General features: G+C 39.1%; 1 protein-coding gene across 1 annotated transcript in view; it reads right to left on the reverse strand.

Moving 5' to 3' along the window:
• arhgap32b (Rho GTPase activating protein 32b) overlaps positions 1-23,736 on the reverse strand; it is a 599,869-nt gene that overhangs the window by 385,729 nt on the left and 190,404 nt on the right. Inside the window, exon 3 of the mRNA XM_051932371.1 lies at positions 7,410-7,520. Coding sequence (XP_051788331.1) covers positions 7,410-7,495 — 86 coding nt within the window. The 5' untranslated portion in view covers positions 7,496-7,520. The remainder of the gene's footprint in view (positions 1-7,409; positions 7,521-23,736) is intronic.

Here is a 23,736-nt window from a genome sequence, read left to right on the forward strand (position 1 = left end):
CGTAAACTTACTATTGTCCACACCTGTATATACAGTACATGCATACATACACACCTCCAAAATCACCTCATCACCTACACCTGCACATATAAATATTTAAATATAAACATATAGTACAAATTTACATATTCATATATGCAATCATAACACATAGCATGACTCAGCTCCATTAGTATGAAATGTTGAAAGCAACAACCCCATCCAAGTGAGGGGCATTAGCCTGACATTTCACCTTCAAATTTACAAAACTTTAAACCCAGCTGTTTTTCAAATACCCTTAAGAGATGACATTAAAATTAAAGAAGCTGCTGATCTATTAGCTTATTTAGGTAGCTGAGAGGATATTTATTTATTTTTGCCAGCATTTCACAGCTGTTCATGAATTAGTCCGTGCGCTCACGAGTTCAAGACACTGCATAATTAAGCACTTTTTCAGAAAAGATCCTGTCAAAATGCAGCTAAGGAGCATCAGCAGGCTCCCCTAACACATCAAAACAGCTTAAGCAGTGACATTTTTTCTCAAATAACATAAAAATTAACTTCTTTTTTTTTCTTATCCATATCTCTGGAGACATATTGGTCCCCAGCCCCTCCTGGTTCACATTTTATTGTATCCTTGAGATTTCATCTTGGTAATTCAAAAGGCAGATAAATGAAGAAACACTTGCTTGCCTGTCCCGAGTCTTTTGTCTGCTTTCCACTTGAAGGTTTGTATTTCTGAGTTTAGATTATCAAAAAATTTGACCTCCTCCTTGCGCTAGTACATGCTGAACCAAGTCCAGAAAGAATTGTAAAAGATTGCCTGCAGGGTTATAATATAACAGGTATAACATCTCACCATTTCCCAAGAAAGGACACAAAATGATATTTTTAGTTTCTTAAATGATGACATATACACCGAACAAGTAAAAAGATGATGAAACTAAACTCACTTCAAAACAAAGGATGTAGTGCAGTCTGCCTGTCTGTATCCTATTACTTATTTTTTATAGTGCATTTTGGTGTAAGGACTATTACAAGGTGAATTTCAAAGCAACTACAGAAGGCAAGGTAAATTTAAAGGTTTATTCTAAGAAGCAACATGATGGTGTTGAGTCAGCACTTCTGACATTCAGCTCCAGAAGCCCATTTGAATACCAGAGCTGATCACTATCAGTGTGGAATATGCACATTACTATCTGAATGGATTTATTATGTTTTCATACAAAATCCCAAAGATGTTGTGATAAGCTGCCCGGACACAGACAGACGAACACCATTGTACAGTCTACCATTCGTTTATTGTACATATTTACAAAGTCCAAATAATGCACAACCCAGTGCCTCAAGCACCAAACTCCCCCAAAGTCCAGGCCTCTCTCACACTCTGCCTGCTCTTCAGGTCGCCTCCTCTCTCCTGCCTCCAAACTTTGTCCACTCCTCACCCGACTCCAGTTCTCGTCTGCAGGGAGGCGGCCCCTTTTATAATTACCCGGATGGGCTCCAGGTGATTCCCGACACTCCTTAGACACTCCCCTGTGTGGCGGAAGTGCCGGCTATGCTCCAGGAAGCCCTCTGGGTGTTCCCAGTCTTCTTCCCCCCCAGCACTTCCTGGTGTGGCGGAAGTGTTGGGGTTCCGGGTCCTTCAGGCATGGGGGCGCCCCCTGGCGGAGACCACGGGCCCCTACAGGGTTGGGCTTCCAAGCCCTGCACCCGTGGCCCTCAAAGGAACCAGGGCGGTCACCCCTCGTGGTCTGGAGGAGGCATGAGCCCTCCTCCTGTCCTCCTGGGCATCCCAGCTGGGTGCCACCCCCAGCCGCTTGCCACAATGTGCAGGTTAGGTTAGTTGTGGACCCTCAATTGGACGTTGCCTAAAATAGACTAGGTGACTTTAAAATGGTCGAGTGTATGCGAGTGTGGCTATTTGCCTGTAATGGACTCTCAAAACGTTGCCTTGTACCAGTGTTGCTTGGGCTTGCCACATGACCCCAGATCAAGGTGGTTTAGTAAACCATTTTTCTACCCATTCAATTTTTTGTTTATTCAGTTCATTCAAAGACAATACATGGCACCAAACAAATTGACACACTAAAAAGATACCACAGATCTGAAAAGTAAAACAAACAAAAAAAAAAAGAATGCCAGTAGAAAACAACTAATCATATTGATCCTTTTGCATTTTTACATCAGAACAGTAGGTGCAAAAAATCAGTTGTAAAAGAAATAAATACAATCATAGGCAATTGGGAATGCAAAAGTACAGACTAACTTACAGGTTTGAAGATCTACAGGTCAGGAGCAGGCCTTGGGCATAGTAATTAGGCAGGCATGAGAGGATTGTCACGTTTCTAAGTCACTTTAGATGTAGACAGCAATTACAGGTATTCCGAGTTCTTAAATTTTTCATTTTTTATGTTAGTAGTGGAACTTTGAAGAAGATTTAATAATGGACAGCACAACAGTAAAGTCCAGCCAGATAAAGGAGGATGTGGTTACTAAATTTAATCCAAGCCAAAAGTCCTGAACCAGAAACAGATGTGCATGGAATACTAACAAGAGACAGGGAGTAGTTGCTTTAAACTTAGTGTTATGATCAGCTAAAATTGGATTTTGCTGCAGAAAATGCAGATTTTTCAGAACTCTTTCTCAAAAAGTATGAGAGAGGGCCCACTATTGTGGACTGTATAGCCTTCAGGGAGAAGCAGATGTCATATTACGCGATGTGATCATTGTTCCACCTTAATGACATGAATGTCAATGCAGAGAGTAACTTGGGGAAATATGAAGGTGGTTGTGTACTGGAATGAAGGAACATGTTGCATACCTTGCAGAGAATTCGCTCAGTGCTTTGCGTTAGTGTAATTAGTGTCTTCTGGTTATACAGATCATCAGCAATGTAGATTGGACTTGGAAGCCTAAGAGTCACTAAAAGTACTTTTTGACTCAATAAATCCATACTTTTCCAAATCCATACTTTTCCAAATCCAGTATCTCCAATTTCAAGGTCATAGAGTCCCATGCCAATCTTGTCACCAGTCACCCGAAGGGAGGAAACAATCCTAGACAATATACTAGTACTTGTCATTGTATGCAGTCTTTTTGTTATATTCTTTAACTGAAGGGCAAAATTGTGCAACCGTGGTTAGTGCTGCCACCCAGAGCTCCAGAAACCTGGATTTTATTTCTAGCTCTGTCACTGTCTACCTATTGCCTGGACTTTTGCCACATTCTAAGGGCACCCTGCTTCTGAAAGGCATGTTCTTTAGTTAAAATGGCAACACTAAAGTAAGCTCAGTTTGAGTGAGTGTGGCTATGCCCTACAATGTACTTCCATCTGGTCCAGAGTTGGTTCTGACGTTTTGCCAGATGCTACTGAATGGACCTCTGGTGCCCCATAACAGTTTAATAGAAAAGGCATGTTCAGGTGATGGGTGTTTCTCTGCACCATATTTTCTATTGGTAACTCTCTGCATATAATGTGTTTATTCATTTATTTGTATTACTTATGATACTAAAAAGAGGGAAAATGTGAGTAATAATTCCACTGCACTTAATTCAGAGAATGTGAAACAAACTGAAACCAAGACACTGATAAAAATGACCAAACTGTGCAAATGGAGGGGCAAACAGTTGGGGGAAATCAACATAGGCTTCAGTGATGAAAACTATTGGTGTGGGCAAATGTGTTAGATACTGTGAAGAAAGAGGACCATCTACTGCAGGGATGGGCCAACTTTTTTGGTGACAGGCCTAGTTATCAATAATGACTCATATAGTGGGCCACAAAAAGTCTAGGTGTGCCTTTGAGTGGTAAATATATTTTTAAACTCATTATTGATCTAGGGTTGAAGCAGCACATGTGTTAAAGACACACATTAACTTCAAAAATGCATTAGATTAGATTAGAGATATTAATTGCCACATGAAAGATACTTCAAGAAAGAGTTTAATTATCAATATTTGTATACAAACTTATTAAAAGCAATGCCTAAATATCAGTACGGGAGTTTGGGTTTGTACTCTAACATTTGCCTGGTCTTTAATATGAAACTGCTTGCGTCTGGACAAACTGTTCATATCAACTGAGATGTCCCAAAAATGAATGCATTGCATAGATTTGTATCTGTTAGTTCACTTCTGTACTTGCTTTTACAAATTTTCATTTGTAAGACGACCTGCCCTCAGCTGCATGTGCTACCAAATAAGGATGCCATGTGCACAAGAAACTTCTAAAGCCTCTGAAGTAAATCATGAGTCAAGAACAATCTGTATCAACTGTGTTTTTGATATCTCAATCCACTGTACTAAATCCCTTCATAATTTTAAACTCTTCAATCATTGCTCCTTTTAATCTCCTTTTGCTTAAACTGAAAAGGCTTAGCTCCTTTGATTTTTTTCCTCACAACTCAACCCCTTTACTCTTGGAATCAGCCTAGTTGCTCTTCTCTGGACTTTCTCTAGTGCTTCTATATCTTTGTTGTAGCCTAGAGACTAATACTGTACACAGTATGAGGCCTTATTGGTGCATTATAAGCTTGAGCATAACCTCCTTGGACTTGCAGTTTACACATCATGCTACATAACCTAAAATTCTGTTAACCTTCTTAATGGCTTCTGATCACTCTCTAGAAATTGATAGTATTGATTCCACTACGACTTCTAAATCCTTCTCATAAGGTGTAGTTTCAATTTTCAGACCTCCCATTGCGTATTCAAACCAAACACTTTAACTCCCTATGTCTAATACTTTACATTTACTTACATTAAATTTCATCTGCCAAAAATTTTACCAAGTCTGTATGCTATCCAAATCCCTTTATAATGATTCAACAGATTCCAGGTTATCTGCCAATACACCTAGCTTGACATCATCTGCAAACTTAACTAATTTGTTATTTATATTTCTATATACATCATTTATATATTTAAAAATAGCAGCAGTTCTAGGACTGACCCCTGGGGGACACCACTCTGATAAGGTTCCCTGCACCATAACCCACTAACTTTCAAAGATTAAAAGATTTAAATAAAGGCTAAATCTGTCTTATTGAACCTAAAATCCTGAAAGCGAGATTCAAATTTGCCATGGAGGAGGCCAACCTGAGCAACATCTCTCATCTTCTGTCTGGACACACTTCTTAAAATTGAGAAGTTTAGTCCATTGCAGTGGACTCAGATAAAAGTTTTAAGAATGGAAAAAAATACAAATTAGCAGCACTAAACCAAAGTTGAAATGAGATAACTTGAAAATTGTAAGTTTTCTTTTCTTCTAAGGAGGCGAAGCATTTGAAAAATACAGAAAATACTTAAAAGTCACAGTTGGAATGTCACTGATTGTCTCACCAAAGATGCAGAATGAAGTACAGGAATAATCCATTTTGGTTGATCCACTACAAGAAAAGTTTCCTTCTTCTAACATCATTATTTCGCATTTGTAAAAAAAGCTCTGAAGACGGATTTGTGCAAAGACTTACCGAGTCAAACCCAAGGTTAAACCTTTACCATGTGCAAACTTAAAAAATCCACATATAAGACAAAAGCAGGTAAGCATCTAATAATGTATCCACTTACCATCTATGGGCTGCTCTACAGACTCTCCCAGCTTGGTAAAATTGTAAAATCTTGTGTAATTGAATTGTTGTTGGATTACAAATCATGGAAACTTACTATGCTTACACCAGGCTACTCTAGCATGTTAAGACTACATTACAAGGGCTGGACTCACATTTTTATGAGTAGCTTGGGAGTTGCTATTAACATAAATGAAACAAAAATATTGCTTGAGGAATAATTGCTTCGGTAGTGATTGTTGGCTTCTAATTAAGAAAACCAGGTTGAACAAAATCCTTCATATACTGTACCTCTGCCATCTAGGATTGAACTTGAGTGGCCCCTGCTCCAAACAGTACTACTCAGTTATAATGGGTATATCATGACATTTTTCACTTAAACGTAAAAGTGATCTCTCAAATTTAAAAAAGGGGTGCACATGCATGTTATCCCACTGCTAACACCAATACTGTCAATGATGTTTCTCTCTCTGACTACTAACTTAATGCTATGTACAAGGGTAAGTCAATAATTATCTACTGTATATTTTTGTGATCATTTTTTCTTGGATTGGCCTCTATCTGACTAATATGGAGACAGTGTTTTACTACGGTAGAGTGTTTGCAAATGTATTGGGAAGTTCAGAAATGTAGATCAGCATCAACAATCCATTATCAATCCATTTGTAAACACTTCATCATGGTAAAACTCTGCCTGCACATTGTGCAGAAATCTTTCTATGGATTTCAGCCCTGAAACGCCTTCAGCCCATAAAAAGAGGATCACTTTTTACTGCTCCAAAGTGCATAGCAGCCATAAATAAGAAGAGAAACAAACTAATCAAAGTTGCAGCTTTACTCTTGTGACCACAGACACACCATGTCTGTACTGTACATGTGCACAGGGAAAGAGAAAGATGTACAACCTACCCAAACAAAATTCTCATAAAAGTCTGGATGACTTACTCTTTTACTACAGCAAAGAACTCCCACCTACCATTCATGCTTTAACTTCATCTCCTAGTAAAATTCAAATCAAATTGAACACACTAATTTTTCTAGCAAATCAAGAAAGCAACAGTCTGTTTCTGACTCTCTAATGCCAGCTAGAGGTCAAACATCCACAGCAACCTATTTTGTGCACCTATTATGAAAATTAGGGACTCAGGAATCCAGATTTGGTAATTGAATCAAACAATTCTAGAGGAGGGTAGCATGTTAAACCATTTGATTTTTCTTAATAATCTATTTCCATCTTCTACTTAGGGCAGTAAAAAGGAAGCCAATTTACCTTATGCTTTTGAGAGGTGGGGCACGAAAACCCAGCACTACCTTGCTCTCAAATACAAGGATGTCCAGCTAAGCTAACACTGGCCTATATTTTTCATAATGTCTTTCTACGGCTCGGTGGTCAGCAGACCAAAAGAAAAGAGTTCTGACAAGGCAGGAAAGCTGCTGGGCAACTTTAGCAAAAAGGCCAACAATGGGGATCATTCTTCACTTTGCCAAGAGTCGGACAATGAGGACTCGCATAATAGGTTTTGTCCTTGTTCTTCATCCTGTCCAGGGGGAGTATAAAAGCAAATTTCCTGGGCGAGCTTTGAATATCCAACCCATTTCTTCTCAACGAACAGGCCTCATCTATTTCACAAGTATTTGCACACATTACAAAATACTGTTCGCAAATCCATTTGACACTTCAGTGGCTGAAATGTTGTAAAAGAAGTAATGGCTTTAATTTAAAACCTCCCCCATCCCCCACCCCCATGGCACCAGCACCCAAGTACTCAATCCCAAGCACATATTCTTTCTTCAGTATACATGCACTGGATTATGATGCTCAAGCACTAGATTGGTAGCAGCAGAATGGCCATACAGTACCTGTCAGGGTTGTCATGGCTCCCAGCAGCCCCCAGTGATCCCAGTACTGCACTTCCCAGTGCTTCAGCTCCTCTGCATGTCTCCATGTTGTCGATTCACTGCAGAAGCAGCCTAGAGAGAGAGAGAGAGTGAGAGAGAGAGAGAGAGACAATCAGCCTGCCGTTGAAAGCAAGCACTTTTTCAATGCTGAAGAAAAACAGCAACAGTTTAGCTCACAAGAAGCCAGTTTCTGTTCACAGCAGCATCAATCCACAGATTCAGATTTAAATAACTAATAACTTGAACACATACCAATAGTTTCAAAAGCATACACTTAACTATGCCATCCACCCCCACTCCAGACATGTTGCTGATGATTCACATAAAAAAAAACAAATAAATTAGCACATCCTTTCAAAGTTGATCTTGTAGTGTCACATTAGACATAAAAAGAGGAGGCATTTTTTTCAAATTTGCATAAAAAAATCGGTCAGGTGAAAATAGTCATGGTGGCCTAGGCAGACTGCCCCAGTTTTTGTCACTGGGTCATTGAGTATGATATGGGCCCCACTCTCCTCCTCTATAACAAAGTGGTGGACTGTCAGGATGAGATTAGGTTTCTCCTCAGACTCAGTCGTAATAGATTAGCAAGAACCACAAAGCTGTGCATAAAGAGCAGGAAACACACAGTGAATGATCAGTGTTAGTGATCAATGAAACGATAAGCCAGGTTTTAACAAGGTGTGTAATTTTGGAGAAAATCCATACAGTTTGATGAAGGATAAACTGTACAAACTCTACACAGACAGTGTCTAGACTGGGAACTGTCACACTGTGAGAGAGCCCTCACAATTTCAGACAAAAATGAAATTACTGAATCACTGTCTTACTACCATGGGATAAAATAAAATTATGGAAATGAAGTACTGGACCATTCAATTAAAAATAAGTGGAAAAAAAGTCAGGATAGACTGCTTGTCAAAGTGTTTGGTCATGCCTGGCAGCACCTAAAAGTACTAAATAGCTGTCAAAAGGCTTACCATTACATTGTACAATGGCTACACAAGTATGGCACTATCAATCACAAAAGTGCTCACAAGGCTCTGTCCAATTTGCTTTTCAACCAGTTTTTGGTCATAGCCTATCTTGAAATAATCACTTCAAGTTATGGACAGTCATGGAACATTACCATGATATCGGTCATGTAGTATGACAGCCACAGAGACTTACGAATAGTGCTTTGTGAGTAACCATAATGAGGGGGGCTCTTGTGTGTGCGACAGTTGACAACCAGCGACCACTGTTTGTGTCCTCATTAACCCTAGTACAACTCAATTATGACGATCAATATCCCAGGATATGGGAGAAGCCTAAGATTCTAAACACACGGGACATTATAATATAGTACATATATGTTTGTGTGTGTTATTAATAATGGACAATATATGTATTTTTTGCATGCAAAGAGAAAATAAGAATTAAAAAAAGGGAAAACAGTTCATTGTGGAAAAAACACAACCTTTCTCCTTTTGGGTCTTCAACAGAATAACTATCAGTCATATGTTAAAACCTGTGAGTTGGACATTCAGATCAAATAACATTCTCTGTATTAATGTTGAAATCCATTACATTTCTATAACAGATTTTTTTTTTTTAGATAAAAAGCAATATTTTTAACTATAGAATTTGGTCACAAACAAAGAATCAGATTCCATGAAACTGTAGATAACTGAGTGCGCATACAATAACACTAAAGCTTAGCAGTTATTTCCATATAAAAGCAGTACATAGCAGTATATCTACAATATAAAAACCCAGCTCTATCTGTCTGTCCCATCATGTTTTGGTAATTGTGAAGATCTGCTGGAAATTGCCAGAAGAAATCTAAGAATTCAAATGATACAACTTGAAAGGTATGAAACAAGGCATGAATACGTTTAGCCAGTCTTTGACTTAGGATACAAAAAAAAATATTATATATAGCTGTGTAAGCCCATGCTGTAAAAAACTTGGGGTCCTAGAAACTATTGAAATCGTCAGAAAAAAAATTTAAATGTAGAGGTGTCAGGTAATTGAAAGGAACTACTCTGGGCGTCTCTCTCCTAGGAGGTTTTGTTTTGCCGACGTGCTTGCATTATTTGTGCATTAGCGGCGGGAGGAAAATTAAAAGGGATACCATTTTGCCAATGTGCTCACCTCGCTTGTGTATTAGCGGCTAAGCGAGTTTTCTGTTTCCTCTGAGGTAGAGCCCTTAGCCCGACTCTGCCTCTCATTTCCAGGCTGGAAAGACAGACACACCCAATTCCATGTGTAGACGTTTATATATATAACACACACACACACACACACTGTATATACGAAATGTGAGATAGATAGATAGATAGATAGATAGATAGATAGATAGATAGATAGATAGATAGATAGATAGATAGATAGATAGATAGATAGATAGATAGAAATACTGCATGAATATATACATATCTATACACACACACACACAGCTTATATATATACAGTACATGCACCCACCACATGACGAAACAGCTCGGTATCCTGGTTGGCAACCCTCCAGACAGACACGCAGTCCATTCCCACCCTCCAGAAATGGCCATCTATCTGCCGCAGACAGGTGATCCATGGGTGTCCCCTTGGCCTAGTCCGGGAATCGCACCACATGGCCGTAGTACCGTATCTGACTCTCCCTCACAATTCAGGTAATGTGCTTCATTCGGGACTCTGTGAGCAACGTGGACTAGCACATTGAGTGAAAAACCTTCATTATTGTTATTCTCATGTAACGATAATCTGCATGAAATTCAGCACAGTAGAAACACACAGTGAGGAACATAAGTATTTGAACACCCTGCGATTTTGCAAGTTCTCCCACTTAGAAATCATGGAGGGGTCTGAAATTTTCATTGTAGGTGCATTCCCACTGTGAGAGACAGAATGTTAAAAAAAAAATTCAGGAAATCACATTGTATGATTTGTACAGAATTTATTTGTATTGCACTGCTGCACATAAGTATTTGAACACCTGAGAAAATCAGTGGTACAGAAGCCTTTGTTTGCAATTACAAAGGTCAAACGTTTCCCATAGTTCTTGACCAGGTTTGCACACACTGCAACAGGGATTTTGGCCCACTCCTCCACACAGATCTCCTCTAGATCTGTCAGGTTCCGGGGCTGGCGCTGAGCAACACAGACTTTCAACTCCCTCCAAAGATTTTCGATTGGATTTAGGTCTGGAGACTGGCTAGGCCACTCCAGAACCTTGATATGCTTCTTATGGAGCCACTCCTTGGTTATCCTGGCTGTGTGCTTCGGGTCATTGTCATGTTGGAAGACCCAGCCATGACCCATCTTCAGTGCTCTGACTGTGGGAAGGAGGTTGTTGCACAAAATCTCACAATACATGGCCCCATTCATCCTCTCCTTAATACAGTTCAGTCGTCCTGTCCCCTTTGCAGAAAAGCACCCCGAAAGCATGATGTTTACACCCCCATGCTTCACAGTAGGGATGGTGTTCTTGGGATGCAACTCCTCCTCCTTTTTCCTCCAAACACGGCGAGTGAAGTTTAGACCAAAAAGTTCTAATTTTGTCTCATCTGACCACATGACTTTCTCCCATGCCTCCTCTGGATCATCCAGATGGTCATTGGCAAACTTCAGACGGGCCTGGACATGTGATGACTTGAGCAGGGGAACCTTCCGTGCAATGCGTGACTTGAAACCATGACGGTATAGTGTTATACCGACAGTGACCTTTGAAACTGTGGTCCCAGCTCTCTTCATGTCATTGACCAGCTCCTCCCGTGTAGTTCTGGGCTGATTCCTCACCTTTCTTATCATCTGTGATACCCCACAAGGTGAGATCTTGCATGGAGCCCCAGTCCAAGGGAGACTGACAGTCGTCTTTAGCCTCTTCCATTTTCTGACAATTGCTCCAACAGTTGATCTATTTTCACCAAGCTGCTTGGCAATTGCCCCATAGCCCTTTCCAGCCTTGTGGAGGTCCACAATTTTGTCTCTGGTGTCTTCTGACAGCTCTGTGGTCTTGCCCATGGTAGTAGTTGGAGTCTGACTGACTGTGGGGTGGACAGGTGTCTTTAAAGAGCTCAGACAGGTGCTACTAATTAAGATTACTAAGTGGAGTAGAGGTGGACTTCTTAAAGGCAAAGTAACAGGTCTTTGAGAGCCAGAATTCTTGCTGATTGCCAGGTGTTCAAATTCGTATGTGAAGAAGTGCAATACAAATAAATTCTGTACAAATCATACAATGTGATTTCCTGAATTTTTTTTTACATTCTGTCTCTCACAGTGAGAATGCACCTACAATGTGAATTTCAGATCCCTCCATGATTTCTAAGTGGGAGAACTTGCAAAATTGCAGGGTGTTCAAATACTTATGTTCCTCACTATATAGGCAAGTGCTGTTTGACATCAAGCCAGTGTAGTAATAGATATTTTATAAATTATAATTTTGTGCTAATTTAAGTTCAGTTGTTTGACTTCTGCGCAATATACAACACTCAACTCGCTAATATCCAGAAAATGATTCTAGTAGAAAAAACAAAACCACCTCAGATACAGTATTACATGATTTTATAATTAAAACTAGCATTTCATATAAGAAGAACAAAGAAAATGGCACTGATATAATGCTGACTGAATTAGAAAATAGATGATTAAAAAGTTTTATTCCAATTATCGCTGAAACCCAACTAAATCTGGGAAGAAACAATCAAAAGCACTCAAATAACTAAATCATTCTTTCTTCTCTGGAGTGCATGAACATTACATATCAAATCACTGCACTTTCAAAAGAACATAAAAAAAAGTTATAATATTTTAGAAAGGCAATGTGGAAGACACTCAATTTCATAAAGGTTGCACTTTGGGCAAACATTTCAAATCCACAAGCATTCTTGTGAAATTGCTTTTATTAACAAGTATAAAGTATTAATGACAGGCAGAAGCACACTCACTCACTCACTCTACGTCCATTCATTTTCAAACCCACACAATTTAGCTTGGAGTTCTAGAGATCTAGGACCTATCTGGAAAAAAATTAGTATATTATTTTTACCTTTGTAGAGACAGATAAAGTGCAGATAAAACATTGCTTTCACAGTATTTTTCAGTCTGATATTAACTTACCAACTTTTGCAGAAACCAGTATAAATATTATTTACGATAAAGGTAAGGTTATAATAGATTAAGCATGTTTGATGATGAATGAATATGTATAGTTATACAATAGGACATTTACATCTTGCCTGAAGAAGGGGTCTGAGTTGCATTGAAAGCTTGCATATTGTAATCTTTTTAGTTAACCAATAAAAGGTGTCATTTTGCTTGGCTTTTCTCTACAATAGGACATTTATAAAGATATATACAGTATATGGATACAAATAGATAATAGATATATATAGATATGATATATCCTTTATGTGTGTGTGTGTGTGTGTATATATTATATATATATATATATATATATATATATATATATATATATATATACACATATGTGCGTGTGTGTGTGCGTGTGTGTGTGTGTGTGTGTGTGTGCGTGCGTGTGCGTGTGTGTCAGAATCTAGATTGATATAATTATAAGGACAAACATAGAACAGCATGGTGGAGCAGTGGTTGGCACCGCTGCATCACTGTTCCAGGAGACTGGTTTAAAATAGCAGGCTGGATCCTACCTGTATATAGTTGGCAATTTTATACCACATTAATATGAGGTTTTCTCTACATATGCTTGTTTTCCTTCCACACTTCCAAGGCATGTCTGCTAGGTTAAGTGGTAAATCTACAGGGTGGTAATGAAACTGTTCATGTGAATGTTCCCTATGAGGAGCTGGCATGTCATCCAGGGCTGGCTCCTGCCATGTTGTGAGGGTAGGCACTGGGACTCTGTGACTATGCTCACATATAGTCAGGGTAGTACTGAAATAATTGTGTGTATAATATATTCGCTCAGCAATCCACAGAATTTGTCAAATGCAAAGTATAACACATCTTTAATAAATGATAAACTTTGTGACTCAGTGTACATGTATAAGCAAATTAAGCTAATTAAAATTTTTTCCCTTCATTTTAATAGCCCTGTTTTTAAGGATTCAGTGCCCTGAATTGATTCTTTTTTTCATTAAATGACAGCCAAACAGAAATGAGACATGAAACGAGCCAACAGATGACCAGCTAAATTGGGTCTTCAAACTCCAACCAATTTCACTCCAATCACTTTCTTAAGGGCATGTCAATGTCGTACCCTAAAGCAAGTTCTTTTTCTGCAGTTATATTCTTGAATAAAAGCGCACCTGTTTTGTTATACTTGTACCTTTTATTAAAGTGTTTATTTGATATTTGAACTTCAGGCTTCACACATTATACTTTTCATGTCTACATTTTGTCAGTTATTACTAAAACATGAAAAACGTTTCTGTTTTAATGATGTGTTTACATAGATTGTTGTACACACGGAACACACGTGAAATGCATGTATTCCAAATAACGATATAGTATTTACCCTCTACAGCTCCAGCTATCTCACTCCCTGATAAACAAAGCTTGAGCTGGGAGAGCTTTTTGCCCTTTCTGCGGCAGTGGTGGGAGTGAGGATAGTAGGCTTCTTGTGTTGATCAACACATTTACAACACAAAAGATGCTGACAGAGAGGTGTGAACGGATTTAAGGTGGGCTGGGATTACAAGTTTTTCTTAAGCCTTGGTAATTCTAGTGTTAATGATGTTAATTAAACCCATTATTTAATTCCATGACTTGTTGCTGCTCTCATTCTGCCACAGCAGATATTTCCAAAACTGTTGATTTTCTGTTTTTTCTAAGAACACAGTCAAAATGTTTTGGTGATTTGAGACATCAACCTTACTGAGATCTTCACCTTTCTTTCTTTTCAGATATTGTGTCATGGGTACAGGTGAGCTGGTCATGTGGCAGCTTGTTTTATGTCTCATTATTGTTTAGCTGATAATCAGTGAAAAAGAAACAACAAAGGGGCCTGAGTCAACTTAATTAAAATTAAGGCAAAAGAAGTTAATCAACAGCAAAAAATGGTCACTAATTAAGAGGATGGTTAGAATGAAAACCTGCAGCCACTGCGGCCCTCCAGGACCATAGTCTTCAACCTCCTTTCCTATTTTTATTCATGGAAACTGCCTTTCCTATGTTTCTATAGTCAGTGCATATGTAAAAAGCCTGTTTTGTCAGAGGTTGTATTGGTAAATATGTGTATTTTATTTTTCATCTTACAGATACATTTACCTAAGACACTGAGAATACAGTGATCCCTCGCTATATCGCGCTTCGCCTTTCGCGGCTTCACTCCATCACAGATTTTATATGTAAGCATATTTAAATATATATCGCGGATTTTTTGCTGGTTCGCGGATTTCTGCAGACAATGGGTCTTTTAATTTCTGGTACATGCTTCCTCAGTTGGTTTGCCCAGTTGATTTCATACAAGGGACGCTATTGGCAGATGGCTGAGAAGCTACCCAACTTACTTTTCTCGGTCTCTCTTGCGCTGACTTTCTCTGATCCTGATGTAGGGGGTGTGAGCAGGGGGGCTGTTCGCACACCTAGACGATACAGACGCTCGTCTAAAAATGCTGAAAGATTATCTTCACGTTGCTACCTTCTGTGTGCAGCTGCTTTGTGAAGCGACATGCTGCACGGTGCTTCACATACTTAAAAGCTCAAAGGGCACCTATTGATTTTTCACTGTTTTGTTTTTCTCTGTCTCTCTCTCTCTCTCTCTCTGCTCCTGACGGAGGGGGTGTGAGCTGCCGCCTTCAACAGCTTTGTACCGGCGGTGCTTCGCATACTTAAAAGCCAAACAGCCCTATTGATTTGTTTGCTTTCCTCTCTGTTTCTGACAGCCTGTGCTCCTGATGCGCACTCCTTTGAAGAGGAAGATATGTTTGCATTCTTTGAATTGTGAGACAGAACTGTCATCTCTGTCTTGTCATGGAGCACAGTTTAAACTTTTGAAAAAGAGACAAATGTATGTTTTTAGTGTTTGAATAACGTTCCTGTCTCTCTACAACCTCCTGTGTTTCTGCGCAAATCTGTGACTCAAGCATGACAATATAAAAATAACCATATAAACATATGGTTTCTACTTCGCGGATTTTCTTATTTCGCGGGTGGCTCTGGAACGCAACCCCCGCGATGGAGGAGGGATTACTGTACAGTGTATATGATAACATAGATATGTTTTTTTTTTTTTTTTTTTTTTTTTAACAAATAGAACATATTATGATTTTCACAACACAGCACTGTTAAAACTGTTTTAAAAAAAAGGACAAACATGCCACAAAATAAATAAAAATCTGACCTGGACTTTACTGGCGTATCTCAGGAACATGCCTCATACCAGGTAGCCTTGCCCCAAACTCAAATGACAGGCTTGATGCCCTGCACAGACCCATAATGGGGCTCAGGTTTAGAAATACTTAAATACTCAAACATTCCTTAAAGTATGGACATAAATTAAAGCCTCTGGCATGAAAAGACAAAGAAAAATAAAGTTCCTTATATTTTAAAGAACTTATCTAAATAATCAAGAAGGAAGAAAAAAAAACAAGCAAAGCAAGGAAAAAAGGCAAAGGAATAAGACACAAAAGGTTAGATCAAAAAGGCAGCAGAAGAATTTGTCCAAGGTGGAAATTTGGCATTTTACAGAAGCTGAATAAAAAATACAGTAAATAAATAAATCATATTATTATGACAAAAACGCTCAAATATACTATACACCAGAATGTCTAAAAAGTAAGAAAACTAATAAGAAAGAAAAATGGCTGACTTGGCAGTCTCAGTCACAGTGAGGCATTATGCAAGCATATTGCTGTTGGTATCAAGGAGCCCCAGTAGTGTTTCCTGAAAGACTTTTGTTGAATGATTTGTTGGCTGAAAGTCCTCAGTGTTAGTGTGTCAGGCAGAGGATGTGCAGCATTTTTCAAAATGGCACTCAGATTTGACTTCATTCTTTCCTCCTCTGCTGCCTCTCAGGTACCATAACTGAGCCTGCCTTCTTAATCAGCTTGTTGATTTGGCAGGCATCTCTTGAAGGGATGCTACTGGCCCAGCAAACCATGCCATAGAAAACCATACCAGCTATGACAGAGTTGTAGAACATCTATAGGATATCAATATCCACATTAAAACAACACAGTTTCCTAAGAAAAAAACAGCCTGCTCTGCCCTTCCTCATGAGGGTCCTCTGTGTTATGAGATTAGTTCAAAATGTCATTGATGCGAACTCCCAAGTACTTGTATCTATTATGCACCACCTCCACATTCACTCCCTCAATAGTGACTGGACATTGAGTCTTTATGTTGTGGTGAAAGTCAATATCCAGTTGCTGGTTTTGCTGATGTTTAGTTGCAGACAGTACTGTCTGTACCACGAAACAAATTTCTTCATCTGACTCCTATTCTCGGTTGCATCCCCCTTATCAAAATATTCCATAACTGCCAAATCATCTGAAAATTTTGGTAAGTGACAGGAGCTGACTTGAACAGAGTGGAAGCAGGACTGTTCCTTGTAGTGCCCCAGTGTTACTCACAACCCAATCAGAGACACAGTCCTTGAATCTCACAAACTGCAGTCTGCCTGATAGATAGTCCCTTATCCAGGACACCATGGGCTCATCCACCTACATATCTCTGAGCTTACCCCATAACAGGGATGGCTGGACAGTACTGAAGACACTGGAAAAATCAAAATACATACAGTAATCCTCACAGTGCTGCCACATTTGTCCAGGCCTTGTGGAGCAGATAGAGAACTGCACCCTCCACTCTAAACTTTGTCTTCTAGGCAAACTGTATTGGGTCTACCACAAGAGGGCCCATCATATAGTTGAGGACCAGCTTCTCAAAGGTCTTCATGATGTGTGACATAAGTGCCACTGGTCTGTAGTCATTAGGTGAAGGGGTGCCTGGGATATTTTTCACAGCATTGACACTTTTGCAGACTTAATGACCAACTGAACAGGTGACAAATACTGGTCAGCACAGGCCTTAAGACCACACTATTTCTACTAGTCAGTACAAGGAAGTAGTGGTAAGCAACAGTTAAAATGGCATTCAAGTGAAATGATTTCACTTCAGGCAACCTGTACCAAAAATCATTGGCAGAAATGCAAACTACAAGTGTTATTTTCCAGAAAATTAAAAGGGTGGGGTGCAAATGGAGACTATTGTTAGACTATAGGTAATTTCATTACCTTTTAGCTTTCTATGAAGGTTGCAAGTCACATCTGTAACACAGCATAAATATCAGCAGCGAGTCTTTTAATTCTGGGATGGACACTAAACCACTAAACCAGTAGGAAGTCATAGCATTTGAAAAGATAAAAGAGAGTCATCACTTAATATACCCTAAAAGTGTGTATGTGTTACCAGCTCAAGGGGTTAAGTATAAATTTATCATATTACTCAGTGGTGCCAGAAGAACAGGCATGCCATCCACACGTGTCATGTCTTAATCATTGCACCTATTAGATCCTTTTCATTATGTATCTTTAAACATGGAAGTGCGCACTAAAAAATATATATGAAATAAATAAATGAAACAGGTTTAGAATCTCTGAAAGTCTTTGGCATTCGGCAAGGCGCTGTGCACATGGGCACAGCTCCAAGGCTATTGAAACGCTTGTAAAAGCAGCAGGAATAAACGCCAACTCATTCAAGAAGCCTGTCAGTGGCCTCCTTCATTCGCACTCAGCTACAATATATACACTTGCACAGCACAAAGAGCATCTCCATAATGGCTCAAATCAAGTACATAGGAGATGGTGTTTAACGGAAGGAAAGCTGAAATGCAGCTCTTCAAGCGGAAACCTGCCATGAGGCCACATCTTTAATATTTTTTCGGTCTTAACCAAAAGAAAATCTTAAACATGTGCAACTGAATATCTACTGCATGTGCATACATAAACAGATCTGTACTTAATGCTGAACGTACAAACTCATATATACTGTATTTTGTACACATTTACCTACACCCAAAACCAAATTAAATGGGCACATTAAGAAATTGTAAAGGATTGTCAGACACCCACACATATTCTGAAAGGTTTAAAGCAGCAGGTTGACTTGGGGCCGACGGCAATGCGTGGGCAGGTTTATCATGTCAAGAATGAAGAACGCCTATCTATAATCAAGTGCATCTTGCAGGTCGCTGCTTTTCAACTGCAAACCACAGGCTCCCACAACCCCCCCCACCCCAACAGCACTTCTGCTAAGTACAACACTGCCACTACTTTTCCAATTTCTATTCTGCTTCATGCTGCTGTGTCAGAAACATCTGTTGCTTATATTTTTTACACCACAAAATGAAGCTCTGCATGATGCTTGAGGGCAAACACTAGTAACTTTTTTTGGGAGGGGGCAAAAAAAAAAAAAAAAGTAACACCAATCCCCTCCCCTCTCTGTTCATGTTGCTCTGCAGTTTAGACAGCTGCAAATCTGTGTATCCCATTTTTCTTATGTTAAAGTCTCTGCCTTCTTGGCTACTGTATGTAACAATAAATGCAATTAGTGTGGCTAAGTAGTTACAGAGCTGGACATGGAGTCACAGCACAATCATCGCTTCTGAGTCACACTGTATGTGTGAGTGTGAGTCACTAAACTGCATGTGCATCAAACGTACAATAAATATACATGGAAACAGTTGAACAGTGATAGTTCTGTACTTGTAAAGGATCTTCAAAGCATGCCACTATGCATACAGTGCCTATAAAATGACCAAATTCACCCCTAGGAAAGATTTTACTATTATTCAACAGTGAATTACAGCAACTCAGTTTGGCTTTTTGACACTGATCAACTGAAAAAAAAAAACAGTCAAATGTCAAAGTAAAAACAGATCTCTGCAAAGTGGTCTAAAAAATTAAAAAAAACAAAAAAAAACTGTTCACATAATTATTTTAACCCTTTAATATGACACACTTAAGTAATTACTGATGTAGGCAGTTGGTTTTAAAAGTCATAGAATTAATTCAGCAGAGATCACCTGTCTGGGATTTCAATTGATCTGGAAGGTTCAACTTGTGGTGAGTCAGTATGGTGGTTGAACCTACACAATGAATACAAAAGAACACTCCAAGCAGCTCCGTAAAAAGTTCAAGTCAGGGAATTGTCACGAGAAAATTTAAAATATCCTTTGGAGTCCAGTGAAAATCATTCATTAAGAAATACATAAGAGTATAACACAGCTACAAATCTGTCTTGAGCAGACCGTCTACAAAAACTGAGCGATGGAGGCCACCAAACAACCTAAAAGTGATCTGATGGAGCTACAAGGATACAGTGCAGACAACAACTGTTGGCTGAGTGATTTACAAGTAGCAGACATATATATATATATATGTATTATATAAGTATATAGCACGCTAGATGGCAGCAGCCCCAGAGGTTGTGCACAGTAGGAAACCAGCAGGGGATGCTGGGATATGTAGTCTAGCAGAGCAGCCCTGTTGGTGTCATTGCGTGCCACGAGCGGGCGCTGTAGGAAGAAAAGCTCCCTATTATGGACTTCCATGTGACCCAGAAGTGAATTCATCGGGCAGTCACCATGACACCAGAAGTACTCCGGGGTCTGTAATAAAAAAAGACCGCCACCCTCCCTTATTCAGGTAAGTCGGAGCTGGGAGGTAGTGGAGCAACACTTGAGTGGAGGGGGGTAGTGCTGTAGGGAGAAAGGAGGTATTGTGAGAGGAGGACCTGTGTTTGAGTCGCATTTGGAGGTATTTAAATTTAAAATCCTTCGATCATTTGAACCTGGGACTGTATAATTGTGTTCATGTTGGGATTTTGGGCTCGCTGACACCTTGGGTTTATCACTATATATATATATATATATATATATATATATATATATATATATATATATATATATATATATATAATTATAAATTACATACACATACATATACACACCCAAACACACTTTTTCAGTAGCACATCTAAGTAAGGGGTTCACTGAAGGAAGGGAAAAAATAGCACCTGCCTAACACTTGGGGAGAAGTAAAAAACAAAACATAGCAAGTCTTCCAATGAGTACAGGTTCTCATGGCATAGTATTTGTGAAGCATAAGACAGTAAGATTGCATTTTAAAATGTTTCAAAACTAATTTCATGCCTTCATTTATGCTGAGGTTTGGATGCAGCCTTCCAGCCAAATTCTGTAAAGAGCCTCTGCATTTCTGAAAAGCTCTTGGGAACACCTGGTAATGTAGTGGAAAGTGGAAATATTCAGAGCTTCCATATTTATATTCTTAAGACAACCATCAAAGGTGGGGTGTAATTGAGAGACCAGCCATCTACTCAATCAGAAGGAAAAGGAAATCATTAATTTAATAAAGTTGGTTTGGGAAAGAAAGCGGTGTTAAGTTTGACTTAATTTAATTTTAAATATGAATGTCTGGAATGTAGGCTTGATTGTAATTTTTAGGGAACTGTATTTTCACATTATATATGATTTATAAGCTGAATGAAATTAAATTAAAAATAAATTAAGGCATTAGCTTGCATAATGTGCTGCATATTTTAAGACAAGGAACAAAGAAAACCCAAACCTTTACCTGAGATATAGCGGATGTTAAAAATAAAAGGATAGATGGTAAATGAGAACACTCTGCCTGCCCACAATGAAAGTGTGTCCCTAAAATAAACAGTTTAAAATAAATTAATTACTAACTTTCACCAATTACACCTGCTCTGAATGGTCCCAGCCTTCCAATGAACTGGCATCCTATCCAGGGTTGCTTGCTGCTTTGCACAGGATGCTGACAGGCCAGGCGTTGGCCTGCTGTGACGTTGAATTTTATTAAGTGAGTTTGATAAATGCCATGTTATTTCATAACCTGATTACAGTGAACCAATTTCTGTTCCAGCAGCATTAGTGCCAGTGTGGGAACCAACCCAGGACAAGATGTCAGCCCATTGTACACTCAATTATTCTGGACCAGTTCAGAGTTGAAAATGAATAAAACATGAGAAAATCTGAGTAACTCTAGAGCAATGCACTGGCACATGCACACACTACAAAGATCATGCAAACTTGATGTTGACAGTGACCAAATCAAATTCAAGATCTGGAATTGTAAGGCAGCAATGCCATGCACTGCACCATAAATGATGGCCATCGAATACTACACATGCATAGTCAGACAATACATTGAAATTCTGGACTATAGGTTATTAACAGCAATGGAATGTGAGGAATAAATAAGCACAAGGGGTGGAAATATTAAAGCAACACATAACTAATAAGGAATTGTGTTCAGTGAAAATGTCTAATCTGACTGATTTGTGGAGAGGCTGCCCATTTAATTTATCTGACATTATGAACCAAGTTACTTTATTGTAACACCACTTAACAAGAATGTACAAGTGAATTAAAAACTTGTGTGTATACATAATAAATACATTTAGACATCAATTCACTAATCACATACTGTGCAAAAATAAACATACTACACAAGTAAATATTTAGACATATTGAAATTTCGTATTCAGTGGTACGAGTCACTACATAGAATTCAGCATCCTAACAGATTGAAGGAAGAAGCTGCTTTGGAGCCTGCTAGCCTGGGAGCCAATGCTACATTATAGTCTGCCAGAAGGTAAGAATGTGAACAGTTCATTAGAAATCTGACAAATAAGAGGAGAGCATTCACTCCATCAAACTTGTTTGTTTAGCTAATAGCTAAGCTTTCCCAAACATATTTCATAAAAGTTGTCAAGGATTCTGCTTCGACTACATAACTCGGTAGTTTGTCCCAGATTTCCACAACTGTTCCTGATTTCCATCCTAAATGCACTTCTCCATAATTTCTACTTGTGTCTTTGAGTATGTGATTCACCCTTCACCCTTAAGCTGAAAGAGTTCCACTGGATCTACTTTTTCCAGTTCTTCTGAGGATTTTGAAAAGCTGGATTAGGTCCAAATGCAGTATCCATGACAAGGATATCTGGGGTCAATGATGATTCTCCTGGTTTTCTCTAGACACTGCCTAACATATGTGTCTTGTAGGTTAGGAACCTCACCTCCAAAGATTTGTTGGGCAGAATACACTGCCCTATGTAAGGTTTTGCGATAGAGATCATTGCAGTTCCCATACCAAAGTGACACATCCATTTACATTGCTTTCAGTGGTGCAGGATTAAACTGATCAGATGGTGCAAGGGCCTGTGTCAAACCTCATCAGCCACCTGTGATAAAAAGGGCATTGTTGCTCCTTCATCAAAACCATTTTTCTGGTATGAGCAGTCCAAGTGACTGTTACACGTGAGGTTCTTGGTGATGTGTACACAAAGGAACTTAAAACTGGTTACTGTCTCCACAGCAGTCCCAATGATGATGAAATAAGAATGCATGCCTCCTCATTTCCAGAAGTCCACTATTATCTCTTTGGTCTTGGCCACATTGAGGGAGAGGCAGTTTTCCTGGCACCAGTGTTTTGGGGCTCTGATTTCCTCTCTGTATTCACTCTTTGTCATCTGCAATTTCACAATGATGTTAGAGCTGTTCCTAGCCGTGCAGTTATAGGTGTAGAGAAAATATAGGACAGGACTTAGTACACATTCCTGGTGGACTCATGTATTGAGAATAATTACAGAGGAAGTAATGCCACCCACTCTAACCACATGGTGCTGATCTGACAGGAAGTTCAGGATGCAGCCATATGCAGAGTCATTCACACCCATAGCTCTGAGCTTGCTGTCAACCTTTGGGGGAATTACTGTACAGTGTTAAACACCGAGCTGTAATCCACGCAGAGCATTCACACATACTGTATGTGTCCAGGTGAGAGAGGAGGATGTGTAATGTCAGGGTTATAGCATCATCAGTGGCTCTGTTCTGACAATTGGCAAATAGTGGTGAGTTTAATATGGCAAGTAGCATAGAACTGATAAATAAATACAATACAATTTATTTTTGTATAGCCCAAAATCACACAAGAAGTGCCACAATGGACTTTAACAGGCCCTGCCTCTTGACAGCCCCCCAGCCTTGACTCTCTAAGAAGACAAGGAAAAACTCCCCAAAAAAAAAAAAACCCTTATAGGGGAAAAAAATGGAAGAAACCTTGGGAAAGGCAGTTCAAAGAGAGACCCCTTTCCAGGTAGGTTGGGTGTGCAGTGGGTGTCAAAAAGAAGGGGGTCAATACAATACACAGAAGAGAACAGAACAGAAATAATCCTCAAAACAGTATAAAAATAAAGTTCCCAAACAATCTGTCAGAACAATTACTTTCAATGGGGGTCAGAGCAACAGAGCTCCCATCATTTAAACTTGTTACTGTAACAA

The sequence above is a fragment of the Erpetoichthys calabaricus genome, chromosome 9 (assembly GCF_900747795.2).
Source record: "Erpetoichthys calabaricus chromosome 9, fErpCal1.3, whole genome shotgun sequence".
In the NCBI taxonomy this organism is placed as follows: Eukaryota; Metazoa; Chordata; class Cladistia; order Polypteriformes; family Polypteridae; genus Erpetoichthys; species Erpetoichthys calabaricus.